The sequence below is a fragment of the Macrobrachium rosenbergii genome, chromosome 51, assembly GCF_040412425.1.
Source record: "Macrobrachium rosenbergii isolate ZJJX-2024 chromosome 51, ASM4041242v1, whole genome shotgun sequence".
NCBI classification, from domain to species: Eukaryota; Metazoa; Arthropoda; class Malacostraca; order Decapoda; family Palaemonidae; genus Macrobrachium; species Macrobrachium rosenbergii.
In genome coordinates this window covers 68,839,247-68,856,487 of record NC_089791.1, presented here as the reverse complement: position 1 = coordinate 68,856,487, position 17,241 = coordinate 68,839,247, and the positions used below count along the sequence as shown (strand labels likewise).

At 40.5% G+C, this 17,241-nt stretch overlaps 1 protein-coding gene across 8 annotated transcripts in view; it reads right to left on the bottom strand.

The window, feature by feature from the left end:
- The window catches only part of pan (pangolin), a 575,726-nt gene that overhangs the window by 79,451 nt on the left and 479,034 nt on the right, over positions 1-17,241 (bottom strand). For all 8 annotated transcript variants that reach the window (XM_067095689.1, XM_067095688.1, XM_067095686.1 and 5 more), the window contains exon 5: positions 17,036-17,124. In XM_067095689.1, coding sequence (XP_066951790.1) covers positions 17,036-17,124 — 89 coding nt within the window. The remainder of the gene's footprint in view (positions 1-17,035; positions 17,125-17,241) is intronic.

Genomic DNA, 17,241 nt, shown 5'->3' with positions numbered 1-17,241 from the left:
CATATGTAAACATAGTGTTTCCACTTGTGTCAATGACTTCTCTGAGATACTGAACTCTGCTATGTATGGAACAATGACTCCAAATTTCACAATTAAACAAAATCCATTAATAACATTAAAACATTAATCCAATGAATAGCTGATCATATAAAGATGTAAAGTTCCTTAAAAATAAAAGGGTGTGATTAAAAAAATCTACGGAAAGGTCGGGAATTTACTCGTGGCATTTTGAGGATTGATCACCTCAGAGAGAGAGAGAGAGAGAGAGAGAGAGAGAGAGAGAGAGAGAGAGAGAGAGAGAGAGAGAGAGAGAGTTACCTATAGATTGGGTCTTTTCACTGCCAAGGGGGAGGAGGTTTGCCCCATCAGGCCAATCCTCATTGTGGATTCTGATGCTATCCTTAACAGATACGACAGAAGTGGTGTTAAACCTGACCTCGGAACAGTATACAAAATGGTGACAAATTAGGATCCCTCAAGTAATCGGTGGCATCTCACCTTGCCAGATTATCACATCTTGGCTCACCCAGCAGAATATCCAGAAACTTGTTTACTTTACTTTCAATAATATAAGCAGCGTTGGCTGAAATGCAACGAGAGAGACAATTTCTTAGGCCAAAGGTCGTTAGAGCGCATAAAGGACGATCGCTCTCGGCTGGCTTACGGGATAGTGTAGAATTGGTTATTAAGCATCTATCAGCGGTTCTAGGGTTATATAAAGAAAAATCAAGGGTTTATTATTTTAATGAGTAGCCGTGTATCTGACTTTGTGCTACAGTGTTAAAACAATATTTCACTAAACTGGATGCTCCCTTTTTCCATCGCTCTCAGTCTTGATCATAATGGTTCTTATCACAGTCTGTGCGTTCAAATCTCTCCCAAATAAGCCGCCCGCAGATACACATGATTTACGTTATTCTGAGACTGTTGCAGTCTTTCCGAGAGTGTGACATGGTTGCAAATCGATATATAACAACTTTCCACATTGCTTTCAACCTCATTTATCATGACAGTAAAGACAACTAGACCGAGGAGTGTTTACTGTGGAACACCTGGAGTACCTGGTGCTCGTTTGAATATATCCATTAGCTGACTCTTGAAGGGCTCAAAATACAAGAAATGAATGAAGCCCTCTGGATTAGTTGGGAGATCACTAACTACGACGATGTTATACAATTGATGTCCACCGGATTTTCTCGAAAGATATTAAGGGAGATTAGTGATAAGGGGCGGCACTACTCCCAGGGGACAGATGTCACTACTCGATCTCTGTGTTGGGCAAACGATGGCATTCCTAAAGATTTCTGCAATGTCTTAATTGTTTAGTATTCTGTAATAGAAAGTCTACGTGTGTGTGTGTGTGTGTGTGTGTGTGTGTGTGTGTGTGTGTGTATATATATATATATATATATATATATATATATATATATATATATATATATATATATATATATATATATATATATATATATATATATATATATATGCTACATGTCTTCAGTAATCTTAATGGAAAGTGGTCAGGGCCTAGTGCTGTTAATTCTGAGGGTCTATTTCTTATCTATAGATTTCAATGAAATCTACATTTTGTTGTCGGGGTCGTTGGTGTTTAGGTGTTCAGACGAGAATGATATCAAATATCACACGTCATTAAGTAGTTGTCTGATAGCCAAGAAACTTGCTCTGAGACGTTGTACGTATATAGCAGGTCATGATATTTGTGGATATTTTCTCCAGCTGACTGCGCAGGTCACGCCCAAAATTATTTTTTTTTATGATTCTACATTAAATAAATTTAAGTTACGCAGCATTCTAATTTCTGGCGAATCACCTTGTTATTTTGGATATGTCTTTGAATGACCGCTCCAGTGTCGGGCCTTTGCAAAGACTGTATTCTCTATAATGTGGCCGGCGAGAGATTAAAATGGCTAAGATTGTTTCAATTGCAAGAATCACCCAAAAATGAATAAATCTGAATAAAAATTATCGTTTCAAATGGGAAGTATAGAAGATATCCACTGGCTGTACAAAGGTTATTCACTGGGAAGGGCTGTACAAGGGGCAAATGGAAGGTATAGAAGATATCCACTGGCAGATGGGAAAGGGTTATAAAGGTTTTCACTGGCGAATGTTAACATTCTTTACGTATTGGCAGATGGGGGTGAAGGTTATTCACTGGCAAATGGTGGTTGTCTGAGGAAAACAATCGTTTGTTTGTTGTTGTATAGTTGCCTCCTTAACCGGGAATGCTTTTCTCTCTGCTGTGGGTGGTGGCAGCAACCGCAGTTTTCTGAGGATCACCTTGTTGTGGGTGATGGCAGCGACAGCAGTTTCCTGAGTATCACCTGGTTGGAGGGTGATGACCACATCGGCAGTTTTGAAGCGTCACTGGGTTGATGGACTTCACGTACTCAAGGAGGAGGTAGGACTGGATCATGTTTTTAGTCACCATTGCTACTGGTGGAGCAAAAGGGTCTCGTGGAGTTATTGTATAGTGTAGGGCAAAAGGCTCTTACTATTGTTATTATGTTGAGCAAAAGGCTCTCAGAGTTATTGTGTATTATTGAGCGAGTGGCTCGTGTAACTGTGGTTAATGAGCAAGTATGGCTCTGAAAGTGCTTATGTAATGATTAATATTACATTTTTATACTTGTGAGGTGGTGCTGCTGGATATTATTTATTTTGGTATTTTTTTTACTGAGAATTGTTGTTGAGAATTTAAAGTAAAGTATGTGGAACCATGTAATTTGATTGTTGGTTATAGTATTGGTCATTTGCTTTAGGTTTCTATTTACCAGAACCAAAACTCGATTGTAAATGTTTAAAAAAACTATTAAGGTGACTTAAGTCGTTTTGTTAAGCTCCTTCCTCATTTGCTTTGTCTTCTCTGCCGCCAGTCATTCAAGTCTCATTCTATTTTGGCAATTAAGATCCTGCAGGACCGAGTACAGTCCATTACAGTATATTTCTTTTTGAGATACAGGAAGTTCTTCCCTTTTGTCAATAAATAATCTTATATGCCCCTTCCCATTTGCCAGTGAATAACCTTCTATGGCCCTTCCCATTTGCCAGTGAATAACCTTCTATGGCCTTTCCCATCCTCCAGTGAATAACCTTCTATGGCCTTTCCCATTTGCCAGTGAATAACCTTCTATGGCCTTTCCCATTTGCCAGTGAATAACCTTCTATGGCCTTTCTGATCCGCCAGTGAATAACCACCTACGGCCCTTCCCTTTTGCCAGTGAATAACCGTCTATAGCCTTACCATTTGCCATTCAATAACCTTCTACAGCCTTCCCATCTGCCCATGAATAACTTTCTATAGCCTTACCATTTGCCAGTGAATAACCTTTTACAACCCTTCCCATTAGCCAGTAAAGAACCTCCAATAGCCCCTCCCTTTTGCCAGTGAATAACCTTCTACAGTCCTTCCCATTTAGTAGTGAATAACCTTCTTTAGCCCTTCCCATTTGCCAGTGGAAAATTTTCTATAGCCCTTCCCATTTGCCAGTCAATAACCTTCAACAGCCCTTCCCATTTGCCAGTAAAGAAACTTCTATAGCCCTTCCATTTGCTAGTGAACAACCTTTTTTAGCCCTTCTCATCTGCCAGTGAATAACATTCTATATCCCTTCCCATATGCCACTGAATAACCTTCTTTAGCCCTTACCATCTGCCAGTGAATAACATTCTATACCCCTTCCCATTTGCCAGTAAAGAAACTTCTATAGTCCTTCCCATTCGCCAGTGACTAACCTTCTATAGCCCTTCCCCTTTGCCAGGGAATAACCCACCTATGGCCCTTCCCTTTTGCCAGTGAATAATCGTCTATAGCCTTACCATTTGCCATTCAATAACCTTATACAGCCCTTCCCATCTGCCCATGAATAAACGTTCTATAGCCTTACCATTTGCCAGTGAATAACCTTTTACAACCCTTCCCATTAGCCAGTAAAGAACCTCCAATTGCCCCTCCCTTTTGCCAGTGAATAACCTTCTACGGCCCTTCCCATTTGCCAGTGAATAACCTTCTTTAGCCCTTCCCATTTGCCAGTGAAAAACTTTCTATAGCCCTTCCCATTTGCCAGTGAATAACCTTCAACAGCCCTTCCCATTTGCCAGTAAAGAAACCTCTATAGCCCTTCTATTTGTCAGTGAATAACCTTCTTTAGCCCTTCCCACCTACCAGTGAACAACTTTCTATATCTCTTCCCATATGCCATTGAATAACCTTCTTCAGCCCTTACCATCTGCCAGTGAATAACATTCTATACCCCTTCCCATTTGCCAGTAAAGAAAATTCTATAGCCCTTACCATTCGCCAGTGAATAACCTTCTATAGCCCTTCCCATTTACCAGTGAAAAACCTTTTATAGCCCTTACCATTTGCCAGTGAATAACCTTCTTTAGCCCTTCCCATCTGCCACTGAATAACCTTCTTTAGCCCTTCCCATCTGCCAGTGAATAACGTTCTATACCCCTTATCATTTGCCAGTAGAGAAACTTATATAGCTCTTCCCATTCGCCAGTGAAAAACCTTTTATAACCCTTCCCATCTGCCAGTGGATATCTTCTATAGCCCTTCCCATTTGCCAGTGAATAACCTTGTACAGCCCTTCCCATTTGCCAGTGAATAACCTTGTACAGCCCTTCCCATTTGCCAGTGAATATAACATTCTATATCCTTTCCCATTTGCCACTGAATAACTTTCTTTAGCCCTTACCATCTGCCAATGAATAACATTCTATACTCCTTGCCATTTACCAGTAAAGAAACTTCTATACCTCTCCCCGTTCGCTAGTGAATAACCTTCTACAGCCCTTCCCGATCACCAGTGAATAACCTTCTACACCCCTTCCCATCTGCCAGTGAATGACCTTCTATAGCCCTTCCCATCTGCCAGTGAATAATCCCCTATAGCTCTTCCCATTTGCCAGTGAATGCCTTTTATAGCCCTTCCATTTTGCCAGTGAGTAACCTTCTATACCCATTCCCATTTGCCAGTGAATAACCTTCTACAGCCGTTCTCATTTGGTAGTGAATAACCTTCTACAGCCGTTCTCATTTGGTGGTGAATAACCTTCTATAGCCCTTCCCATCTGCCAGTGAATAACCTTCTACAGCCTTCCTTTTTGCCAGTGAATAACCTTCTACAGACCTTCCCATTTGCCAGTGAATTACTGTCTGTAGTCATTCCCTTTTGCCAATGAATAACCTTCTATGGCCCTTCCTTTTTGCCAGTGAATAACATTCTATAGCATTTCCCTTTTGCCAGTGAATAACCTTGTATAGTGATTCCCATTCGCCAGTGAATTACCTTCTGTAGTCCTCCTCATTTGCCAGCGAATAACCTTTTATAGCCCTTCCCATTCCCCAGTGAATAAGCTTCCATAGCCCTTCCCATTGGCCAATGAATAACCTTCTATGGCCCTTCCCATTTGCCAGTGAATAACCTTCTATAGCTCTTCCCATCTGCTGGTAAAAAAACTTTGTAAAGCTTTCCCATTTGTCTGTGAATAATCTTCTATAGCCCTTCTCATTTGCAAGTGAATAACCTTCTATATCCCTTCCCATTAACCAGTGAATAACATTCTATATTCCTTCCTATTTGCCAGTGAATAACATTCTATGGCTCTTCCCATCTGTCAGTGGATAACCTTCATAGTCTGTCGCATTTGCCAGTGAATAACGTTTTATAGCTCTTCCCATTTGCCAGTGAATAACCTTCTATGGCCCTTCCCTTTTTGCCAATGAATAACCTTCTGTGGCCCTTCTCTTCTGCCAGTGAATAACCTTCTACAGCCCTTCCCATTTGCCAGTGAATAACCTTCTATGGCCTTTCCCTTTGGCATTGAATAACCTTCTATAGCTCTTCCCATTTGCCAGTGAATAACCTGTTATAGTCATTTTCTTTAACCATTGAATAACCTTCTATAGCCCTTCCCATCTGCCAGTGAATAACCTTCTATGGCCCTTCCTTTTTGCTAGTGAATAACATTCTATAGACCATCCATTCTGGCAGTGAATGAACTTCTACAGCCCTTCAAATTTGCTAGTGAATAACATTCCATAGTCATTCCCTTTGTTAATGGATATCTTTCTATGGCCCTTCCCATTTGCCAGAGAATAACCCTATATGGCAATTACCTTTTGCCAGTGAATAACCCTCTATAGTCCTTCCATTTTGCCAGTGAATAACCTTCTATATTCCTTCCCTTTTGCCAGTGAATAACATTCTATAGCCATTCTTATTTGCCAAGTGAATAACCTTCTACAGCCCTTCTTACCTGCAGGTTAATAACCTTCTATAGCCCTTCCCATTTGCCAGTGATTAACTTTCTACAGCCCTTCTTACCTGCCGGTTAATAACCTTCTACAGCCCTTCCCATTTGCCAGTGATTAACCTTCTACAGCCCTTCTTACCTGCCGGTTAATAACCTTCTATAGCCCTTCCCATTTGCCAGTGATTAACCTTCTACAGCCCTTCTTACCTGCCGGTTAATAACCTTCTATAGCCCTTCCCATTTGCCAGTGAATAACCTTTTATGGCCATTCCCTGTTGACAATGAATAACCTTTTATGGGCCTTCCCTTTTGCCAGTTAGTAACCTTCTTTAGCTCTTTCCTTCTGCCAGTGAATAACCTTACACAGCCCTTCCCATTTGCCAGTGAATAACCTTCTATAGCCTTTCCCATTTACAAGTGAATAACTTTCCATAGCTCTTCCCATTTCCTGAACAACCTTTTATAGCCCTTCCAATTTGCCAGTAAAGAAACTTCTATAGTCCTTCCCATTTACCAGTGAATAACCTTCTATAGCACTTCCCATTTGCCAGTGAATAACCTTCTACATACTTTTCCTTTTGCCAGTGAATAACCTCCTATAGCCCTTCCCATCTGCCAGTGAATAACTTTCTATAGTCCTTCCCATCTGCCAGTGAATAACCTTCTACAGCCCTTCCCATTTGCCACTGAATAACATTTCCTAGCCCTTCCCATCTGCCAGCAAATAACCTTGCATGGCCCTTCCATTTTGCTAATAAATAACCTTCTACAGCCCTTCCCATTTGCTAGCAAATAACCTTCTATAGCCCTTCCCTTTTGCCAGTGAATAACCTTCTATAGACCTTCCCATTTGCCAGTGAATTACCTTCTATAGTAATCCCTTTTTGCAATGAATAACCTTCTATGGCCCTTCCTTTTTGCCAGTGAATAACATTCTATAGCACTTCCCTTTTGCCAGTGAATAACCTTGTATAGTGATTCCCATTTGCCAATGAATAATCTTCTATAGTCCTTCCCATTTGCCAGTGAATAACCTTTTAATAGCCCATTCCCATTCCCCAGTGATTAAGCTTCTATAGCCCTTCCCATTTGCCAATGAATAACCTTCTATGGTACTTCCCATTTGCCAGTGAATAACTTTCTATAGCTCTTCCCATCTGCCGGTAAAAAAACTTTGTAAAGCTTTCCCATTTGCCTGTGAATAACCTTCTGTAGCCCTTTGCATTTGCCAATGAATAACCTTCTATATCCCTTCCCATTTACCAGTGAATAGCATTCTATATTCCTTCCCATTTGCCAGTGAATAACCTTCTATGGCCCTTCCCATCCGCAAGTGAATAACCTTCTATAGCCCATCGCATTTGCCAGTGAATAATTTTCTATAGCTCTTCCCATTTGCCAGTGAAACTTTCTATGGCCCTTTCCTTTTGCCAATGAATAACCTTCTGTGGTGGCCCTTCTCTTTTGCCAGTGAATAACCTTCTATAGCTCTTCGCATTTGCCAGTGAAACCTTCTACAGCCCTTCCCATTTGCCAGTGAATAACCTTTTATGGCCGTTCCCTTTGGCAGTGAATAACCTTCTATAGCAATTCCCATTTGCCAGTGAATAACCTTTTATAGTCATTCACTTTAACCATTGAATAACCTATAGCCCTTCCCATCTGCCAGTGAATAACCTTCTATGGCCCTTCCTTTCTGCAAATGAATAACATTCTATAGACTATCCATTCTGCCAGTAAATGACCTTCTACAGCCCTTCCCTTTTGTCAATGAATAACCTTCCATAGTCATTCACTTTGTTAATGAATAACTTTCTATGGACCTTCCCATTTGCCAGTGAATAACCTTCTAAAGTCCTTACCTTTTGCCAGTGAATAACCTTCTATAGTCCTTCCCTTTTGCCAGTGAATAACCTTCTACAGCCCTTCCCTTTTGCCAGTAAATAGCCTTCTATACCCCTTCCCATTTGCCAGTGAATAACCTTCTATACCGATTACCATTTGCCAGTTATGAACCTAACCTTCTATGGCCCTTCACATATGCCAGGGAATAACCTTCAAAAGCCATACCTTTTACCAGTGAGTAACCTTCTATTACCCTTCCCATTTGCCAGTGAATAATCTTCAAAAGCCATACCCTTTACCAGTGAATAACCTTCTATAGCCCATCCCATTTGCTACTGAATAACATTCTATAGCCCTTCACTTTTGCTAGTGAATAACCTTTTATAGTTCTTACTATTTGCCAGTGAATAACCTTCTATAGCCCTTCCCTTTTGCCAGTGAATGACATATAGCCCCTCCCATTTGCCAATGAATCATCTCCTATAGCCCTTACCTTTTGTCAGTGAATGACCTTCTAGAGCTGTTCCTATTTGCCAGTGAATAACCTTCTATGGCCTTCCCATTTGGCTGTGAATAATCTTCTATAGCCCATTCCAATATGCCAGTGAATAACCTTCTATATCCCTTCCCATTGCCAGTGAATAACCTTCTGTAGTACTTCCCATTTGCCTATGAATAACCTTGTATATCCCTTCCCATTTGCCAGTGAATAACCTTCTATAACCATTCCCATTTGCTAGTGAATAACCTGCTATAAACCTTCCCATTTGTCAGTGAACACCCTTTTATACCCCTTCTCATTTGCCAGTGAATAAACTTCTATAGCCCTTCCCATCTGCCAGTGAATAACCTCTTATATCCCTTCCCCTTTTTCCAGCGAATAACCTTCTATAGACTTTCCCTTTGCCAGTGAATAACCTTCAATAGGCTTTCCTTTTACCAGTGAAAAACCTTCTATAGCCCTTCCCATTTGCCAGTAAATAACCTTCTACAGCAATTCCCATTTGCCAGTGAATAACTTTAAATGGACCTTCCTTTTTGCCAGTGAATAACCATCTATAGGTCTTCCCATTTGCCAGTGAATAACCTTCTACAGCTATTCCGTTTTGCCAGTGAATAATCTTCTATAGGGGTCCCTATTTGCCAGTGAATAACCTTCTATACGTCTCCCCATTTGCAGGTGAATAACCTCCTACAGCCATTCTCTTTTGCCAGTGAATAACCTTCTATAGGTCTTCCCATTTCCCAGTGATTAACCTTCTACATCCCTTATCTTCTGCCAGTGAATGACCCTCTATAGCGCCTCCCATTTCCCAGAGAAGAACCTTCTATAGCCCTTCCCACTTACTAGTGAATAATCTTCTACAGCCCTTCCTATTTGCCTGTAAAAAACCTTCTACAGCTCTTCCCATTTGCCAGTGAATAACCTATAACCCTTAACATTGGCATTAAAGAACCTTCTATAGCCATTCTCATCTGCCAGTGCATAACCTTCTATAGTCCTTCCCTTTTGCCACTGAATAACTTTGTGTAGCCCTTCCCATTTGCCAGTGAATAACCTTCTGCAGGCCTTCCCATTTGCCAGTGAATAACCTTCTATAGACCTTCCCATTTGCCAGTGAATAACCTTCTACAGCCCTTCCCATTTGACAGTGGATAACATTCTATAGCCCTTCCCTTTTGTCAGTGAATAACCTTTTATAGCCCTTCCCATTTCCAGTAAAGAACTTTCCAAAGTCCTTACCATTTGCCAGTGAATAACCTTCTATGGTCCTTCCGATTTGTCAGTCAATAATCTATAGCCCTTCCCATTTGCCAGTGATTAACCTTCGCTAGCCCTTCCATTTTGTCAGTGAAATCTTTATATAGCTATTCCCACTTCCAGTGAAGAAACTTCTATAGCCCTTCCCTTTTGCTAGTGAATAACCTTCTATAGCCCTTCCCATTTGCTACTGAATGACCTTCTGTACCCCTTCCCATCTGGAAGTGATTAACCTTCTATGGCCCTTCCCATTTGCAAATGAATAACCTTCTATTGCCCTTATCATTTGCCAGTGAATAACCTTCTATTATCCTTCCATTTTGCTAGTGAATAATATTCTACGGCCCTTCCCTTTTCCCAGTGAATAAACTTCTATAGCCCTTCCCTTTTGCCAGTGAATAACATACTATGGCCCTTCCCATTTGCCAGTGAATAACCTTCTATAGCCCTTCCCATTTGCCAGTTAATAACCTTTTGTGGCCCTTCCCATTCACCAGTGAATAACCTTCTATGGCCCTTCCCTTTTGCCAGTGAATAACCTTCTATAGCCCTTCCCATTTGCCAGTAAATAACCTTCTATGGCCCTTCCCTTTTGCCACTGAATAACCTTCTATAACCCTTCCCATTTGCCCGTGAATAACCTTCTATGGCCCTTCCCATTTCCCAGTGAATAACCTTCTATAGAACTTCCTTTTGACAGTGAATAACCTTCTATGGCCCTTCCCATTTGCCAAAGAATAACCTTCTACAGCCCTTCCCATTTGCCCGTGAATAACCTTCTATGGCCCTTCCCATTCCCAGTGAATAACCTTCTGTAGCTCTTCCCTTTAGCCAGTGAATAACCTTCTTTGGCCCTTCCCTTTTGCCACTGAATAACCTTCTATGGCCCTTCCCATTTGCCAGTGAATAACCTTCTATTGTCCTTCCCATTTTCCAGTGAATAACCTTCTGTAGCCCTTCCCTTTTGCCAACGAATGACCTTCTATGGCCCTTCCCATTTGCCAGTGAATAACCTTCTACTGTCCTTCCCATTTGTCTGTGAATAACCTTCTACGGCCATTCCCTTTTGCCAGTGAATAACCTTCTATAGCCCTTCCCATTTGCCAGTGAATAACCTTCTACAGCCCTTCCCATTTGTCTGGCCCTTTACGGCCATTCCCTTTGCCAGTGAATAACCTTCTATAGCCCTTCCCATTTGCCAGTGAATAACCTTCTACAGCCCTTCCCATTTGTCTGTGAATAACCTTCTACGGCCATTCCATTTTGCCAGTGAATAACCTTCTATAGCCCTTCCCATTTGCCAGTGAATAACCTTCTACAGCCCTTCCCATTTGTCAGTGAATAACCTTCTACAGCCCTTCCTTTTGCCAGTGAACAACCTTCTATGGCCCTTCTCTTTTGCCAGTGAATAACCTTCTATGGCTCTTCATTTTTACCAGTGAATAACCTTCTATTGCCGTTCCCTTTTGCCAGTGAATAACCTTCTATGGCCCTTCCCATGTGCCAGTGAATAACCTTCTATCGCTCTTCCCTTTTGCCAGTGAATAAACTTCTATTGCCCTTCCCTTTTGCCAGTGTATAACCTTCTATAGCTCTTCGCATTTCCCAGTGAATAAGCTTCTATGGCTTTTCTCTTTTACCAGTGAATAACCTTCTATTGCCGTTCTCTTTTGCCAGTGAATAACCTTCTATGGCCCTTCCCACGTGCCAGTGAATAACCTTCTATAGCTCTTCCCTTTTGCCAGTGAATAAACTTCTATTGCCCTTCCCTTTTGCCAGTGAATAACCTTCTACAGCCCTTCCCATTTGCCAGTGAATAACCTTCTATGGCTTTTTTCTTTTACCAATGAATAACCTTCTATTGCCCTTCCCTTTTGCCAGTGAATAATCTTCTATAGCTCTTCCCATTTGCCAGTGAATAATCTACTGCCCTTCCTATTTGCCAGTGAATAACCTTCTATAGCTCTTCCGTTTTGCCAGTGAATAAACTTCTCTAGCCCCTCCCTTTGGCCACTGAATAACCTTCCATAGCTCTTCTCATTTGCCAGTGAATAACCTTCTGTGGCCCTTCCCTTTTGCCAGTGAATAACCTTCTATAGCTCTTCCCATTTGACAGTGAATAACCTTTTACAGCTCTTCCCATCTGCCAGTGAATAACCTTCTACAGCCCTTCCCTTTTGTCAGTGAATAACCTTTAATAGCCCTTTCCATTTGCCAGTGAATAACCTTCTATTGCCCTTCCCTTCTGCCAGTGAATAACCTTCAATAGCCCTTCCCATTTGCCAGTGAATAACCTTCTATGGCCCTTCACTTTAACCAGTGAATTACCTTCTACAGCTCTCCCCACTTGCAAGTGAATAACCTTCTACAGCCTTCTCCATTTGCCAGTGAATAACCTTCTACAGCTCTTCCGTTTTGCCAGTAAATAACCTTCTATGGCCCTTCCCCTTTGGCAGTGAATAACCTTCTGTGGCCCTTCTCTTTTGCCACTGAATAACCTTCTACAGCCCTTCCGTTTTGCCAATGACTAACCTTTTATAGCCCTTTCCTTTTGCCAGTGAATAACCTTTTATAGCCCTTCCGTTTTGCCAATGAATAACCTTTTATAGCCCTTCCGTTTTGCCAATGAATAACCTTCTATAGCCTTCCCACTTGGCAATGAATACCCTTCTACGGCTCTTCCTTTTTGGCAGTGAATAACCTTCTATGTAATATTGAAATTATTTTGCAGTTTCGCTATTTTAGTTGACAGTGACAGGTATTTAAATGTGATTTTGTTTTATTCCATTTTCCGATAATGGTTTTTGCGATCATGCCAGTTCCTGATAGTTGCCTCCACTGTATGCAAATGAAAAGGACTGGGGACTTGTTTGTTCTTTGATGCCTTATCTAATTCAGGTGGTCTTCTGTCAGCACTGCGTCTTATAATCGGGGCTACATGAGGCGCGTTGTTGCGTGGTGCGGTGTGTGAAGGGAAGAGCAGAGGCGGAAGTAACAAAATCTGTACTCCTTAGAAGGTAAAGAAATTCTAATGTAAATATGGACAGCATCAGTGACGTCCCTTATGCATAATTATATAGCACATACACAAATGAGGGAGAGGAGAGGGCGCGAAGTTGTTCGGAAAGCCCCGAATAAGCCTCAAGATTATTTGAAAAATCTGGTAAATTTTATATACAGTGTCATTTCCTTTCCCAAACACAAAGCAGGCAAGAAACAGAAAAAGAGGGGCTTAACCGCAAAGGAAGCGATAAATCTGCCTCTAGTAGGAAGAAAGGCTGTAACATTCAGTAAAAGCAGAAGCAGGCAGTGAATTCCAAAGATTACCAGTTGTAAGAAATAAACACTTTACATATGGAAAAGAGAGAAACTTTCAATTACGACATCATCTTGAAACGGCTTAACAATGTTTATACGAGAGAGAGAGAGAGAGAGAGAGAGAGAGAGAGAGAGAGAGAGAGAGAGAGAGAGAGAGAGAGAGAGAGAGAGAGAGAGAGAGAGAGAGAGAGAGAGAGAGAGAGAGAGGTTATACAACAAATGGCACGATTACAATGAATGAAGACTAGAGGGAATTTCCAGGGTTTACACAAGAGACTGCCTGGAGAAACTAACGGGGCGAGCAACGCAGTAGTTGGAAAACAGAGCATAAAAATTCTCAGAGAGAGAGAGAGAGAGAGAGAGAGAGAGAGAGAGAGAGAGAGAGAGAGAGATGGTTAACCGAATCACAGGCTCCAGGGATGAACGGGCCAGTTATTATTAGCGCAACTAGAAAAAATGGCTAAAGGAGATTTTAGTTGGTAAAATGGAAACAATTCTTGAAAAGCGACGTACATTCTAAAATAAATCAAAGGGACAAAAACCAAATTAGATGTAGTAAGAGTCTCTTTAGAAAATGTTCCGTGTAAATAGCTCGAGTCACTGTGAATGAAGGATTTCACACGCGAATACTATCTTTATACGGGGTTTGTGATACCGGCAACAAAATATAAATAGATAGATCCCTCACTATTTAAGAGCCCATGCTGGATATGTTCAAAGCTGGAAGCCAAAGATATGTACGAAAACAATGTCCTACAATGTCCAAGTTTCTAGGTGGCACACATTACAAGAGAAAATTCCGCATGAAGCGGGAAGTCAGAGCAACTTTCTTGTAATAAGAGTCATGGGATAGAATATATCAAAAGCTTTGGTCTCTGAATGCTAAGAAAAAATTAGCTATTTACTACAAGCTTGATAAGAACATCTCAGTCATCAATGTTAACGTCTTCCAAGTAAGATACAAAAATGAAGAATAACCGGTTAGAATTTTGACGCGGAAATGCAGAACAATCTGTTAGGATTTTTAAATGGGAAGAATTTGTGGGGAAAAAATAGAAAGGAATTATGCACGGGAGCAGTTTACAACAAAAATAATTTGTAATTTGCATTTGAAGAAGGCAGTAGGAAAGGTAAAGCCTAGATTAGCAAAGACCACGAGAGACTGAAAAAAAAAAAAAAAGTAGAAAAAGGGAGCAATAAAAAAAAATAAGACAAGAAGAGGACAAAATAATTTAAAAAGTAGAGAATGAGAGACATATATTAATATCTTTTAAAATGACATCTGCATACTCTAAAATGAAAACAACCTTGGATAAAAATAGAAGGGTTAAAGGGAGATGAAGATGAAAGGTGCATAGGATGTCAATTTTTACATTAGAGAAAGAACGTTCCAATAAACAAGGAAAGCATGAGCGGAGAAACAAATATATACAAAATGTCAACTAAAGGGGAATGGAAATGAAAGTAGAAAGACGTGAACTACTGTACCATTTGCGTAGACGGGCGAGTATAATTGAAAGACAAACAAAATGACAGCGGCATCGATCAATGTTAATGAGCGCATGGAAGGAAGGGACTGTTACTGTTAGGAGGCTCGTTGAGATTTCCGAAGGAATCTGAGAATGTTGTGGGAGGATGTGCGGGATGACATGATGACGCTGAAGGTCCTTTCCTTTGAGGTGAGAAGAAGAAAGAGTATTGGTTTATCCAGCTCCATCTTAACCAACAGGAGAACGTGACGGTAAGTGGGAGTTATAAAATATTTGAAATTTTCGTGCGATAACGAAATAAAGAGAATAAAGGAGGCTTATAAAACGGGAAGAAATACAGAAACCAAGGAACCATGGAAAGGGCCACACAGAAATGAGAAGTTCAAAACAGTGACCAACAGAGGCAGAGGAATGACATGAACAGTCGGTCAAAGTCTGATTTACATCACTTCCAACATTCCTTAGTAATACTCATTTACTACACACAATATTGCGTTTGGACTATTTGCCGCTCTCGTAGACGATGCCTTATCGGTCCTATGAGTTGCGTTCTAGTGTGTAGTAAACGAGTATTACTAAGGAATGTTGGAAGTGATGTAAAATCAGACTTTTGGCTGACTGTTGATGCCATCTTATCATCAGTGCTTTCCTCTGCACACATACAGTATATACTTAAGTAACGATATCAATCTAAAGTATCTATTTTGCGAGATCGTTACCCTTACCGTCACAAGACTGTTTCTTATCTACCATCTACTGGTTACGTCTTCAGTTTCATTTATTTTAGTGAAGATGCGTAAATAGAGAGGTGAAATTACAGATTAAAGTAACGCTTCCCATTACTGTGTACGAATGGTCAGAAAGCAAGGAAAAAGATGCCTCGATCCGTGTGACTGAAGTGGGTCAAAAATCATGCAGCAGAAAGGCGGCGACTTCTCCTTCCGCGTTTCACACTTTCTCCTCCCATGAGGAGGTTTTCGGAATTACAGTATGTATCTCTTTGTCACCACAGCAACTGCCTCAAGCCTTCATTTCATCCAGCATTTGAGCAGGGTACTAATGTAAATGCAGCAACTTTGGAATGACAAAAGCGAAGAATACATAATCAGAAATGACACAGATATATTTTCCCTTTTACATATGAAACAAATGAAGTGTCTGCCATTTGCGTAATTATTTGTACCTTCATGGCAAAAAGGAATGCGTCAAAAATCTACCGCACAAACTAGTGTTTCCAATCATCATCAGAATGAGTTAAATGTCACAATGAGTCTGTGGAAAACGTTTAGTTCCTTGATAATTCTACCGATGGCTGATTAACTTCTTTCAATAAGCGCACTTGACTCATTTTCAGGATAATCTCCTGCGTTCTTCGTATTTACTGTAAGTGTGCACACGGACACTTCAGAAGAGACTTAGCGGGGTTCTATAAAGGTTTTACTCATAACGTTCGACGGCCATTTGAACGTCTTCAGTTACTGTAGATCAGGCAATGAATGTTTTCTATCATTAACCGACCATACCCTCTTTCATCCTGTGGGGCTTAAAAAGAGTAATAACTAATTTCAAAAGAGCCACCAGCAAGCAGAGCAATGAAGAAATGTGCATCTATTTATGATGTGTGAGAGAGAGAGCAATAAACTACATAATAATAAATATTAGAAATTTATGCAGGATGTTGTACACAATCACTGGAGGTTTAAACATCAATAAGGATCATACACAAGTCTGGAGAGCAAAGAGAGAGAGAAGAGGTATTTCCATCAGTTTTAATGAGTTAAAAATCTGTACACTTACCCAGCCCAGCCCCAAGGCAGTGGCATGGCATATGAAGAAAAAATATTTATATACATGCATCTTAACAATTTTATGAACAACAAATATAAAACACAAAGTGATTACAACACTATGCTTAAAATATCAAAAGTAGGCCGGTATTGAGTACGTTTTAAATTTAGACTCCTACTTACAGCAATAAACTACATAATAATATATATAAATATTAGAAATTTCAATGCAGGCGGATGTTGTATTTTCACAATCACTGGCACAAGGTTTAAAAATCAATTAAAAGGATCATACACAAGTCTGGAGTGGCAATCTAAAGGCAAATCTGACTTGTTTGGCTGAGGGGGAATCGTTTAATCATTAATTTTCAAGGTGCCTGTGCTTATTTTCAATTGAAGTTTTACATATTCATGACACATCTGGGATTTTACTGCCTGTCCTATAGCTTACTCCACGATTCTGGAAGCCTCTGGTGGATCAATATAAGTTCTAAATTACATTTAGGACCAGTAGAGTGGCCAAAAGCAGGCTTCATCTGTACACTTACCAGGCGGAAGCCATCTGTGCTGTGAAGTCGGCCCCAAGAGGGTACGGATACTGGCCTGAGGCAGCGAAGGGATATACAGGAGGACGTAGTGTTAAAAATATTGTTTTTTCTAAGAACTAGGACGTCTAAAAAAGAAAGCTGATTTTCGTTTTCTTTTTCTAGGGTAAACTTAACATTATGATGTTGTAAATTTAGAAAATCAAGGA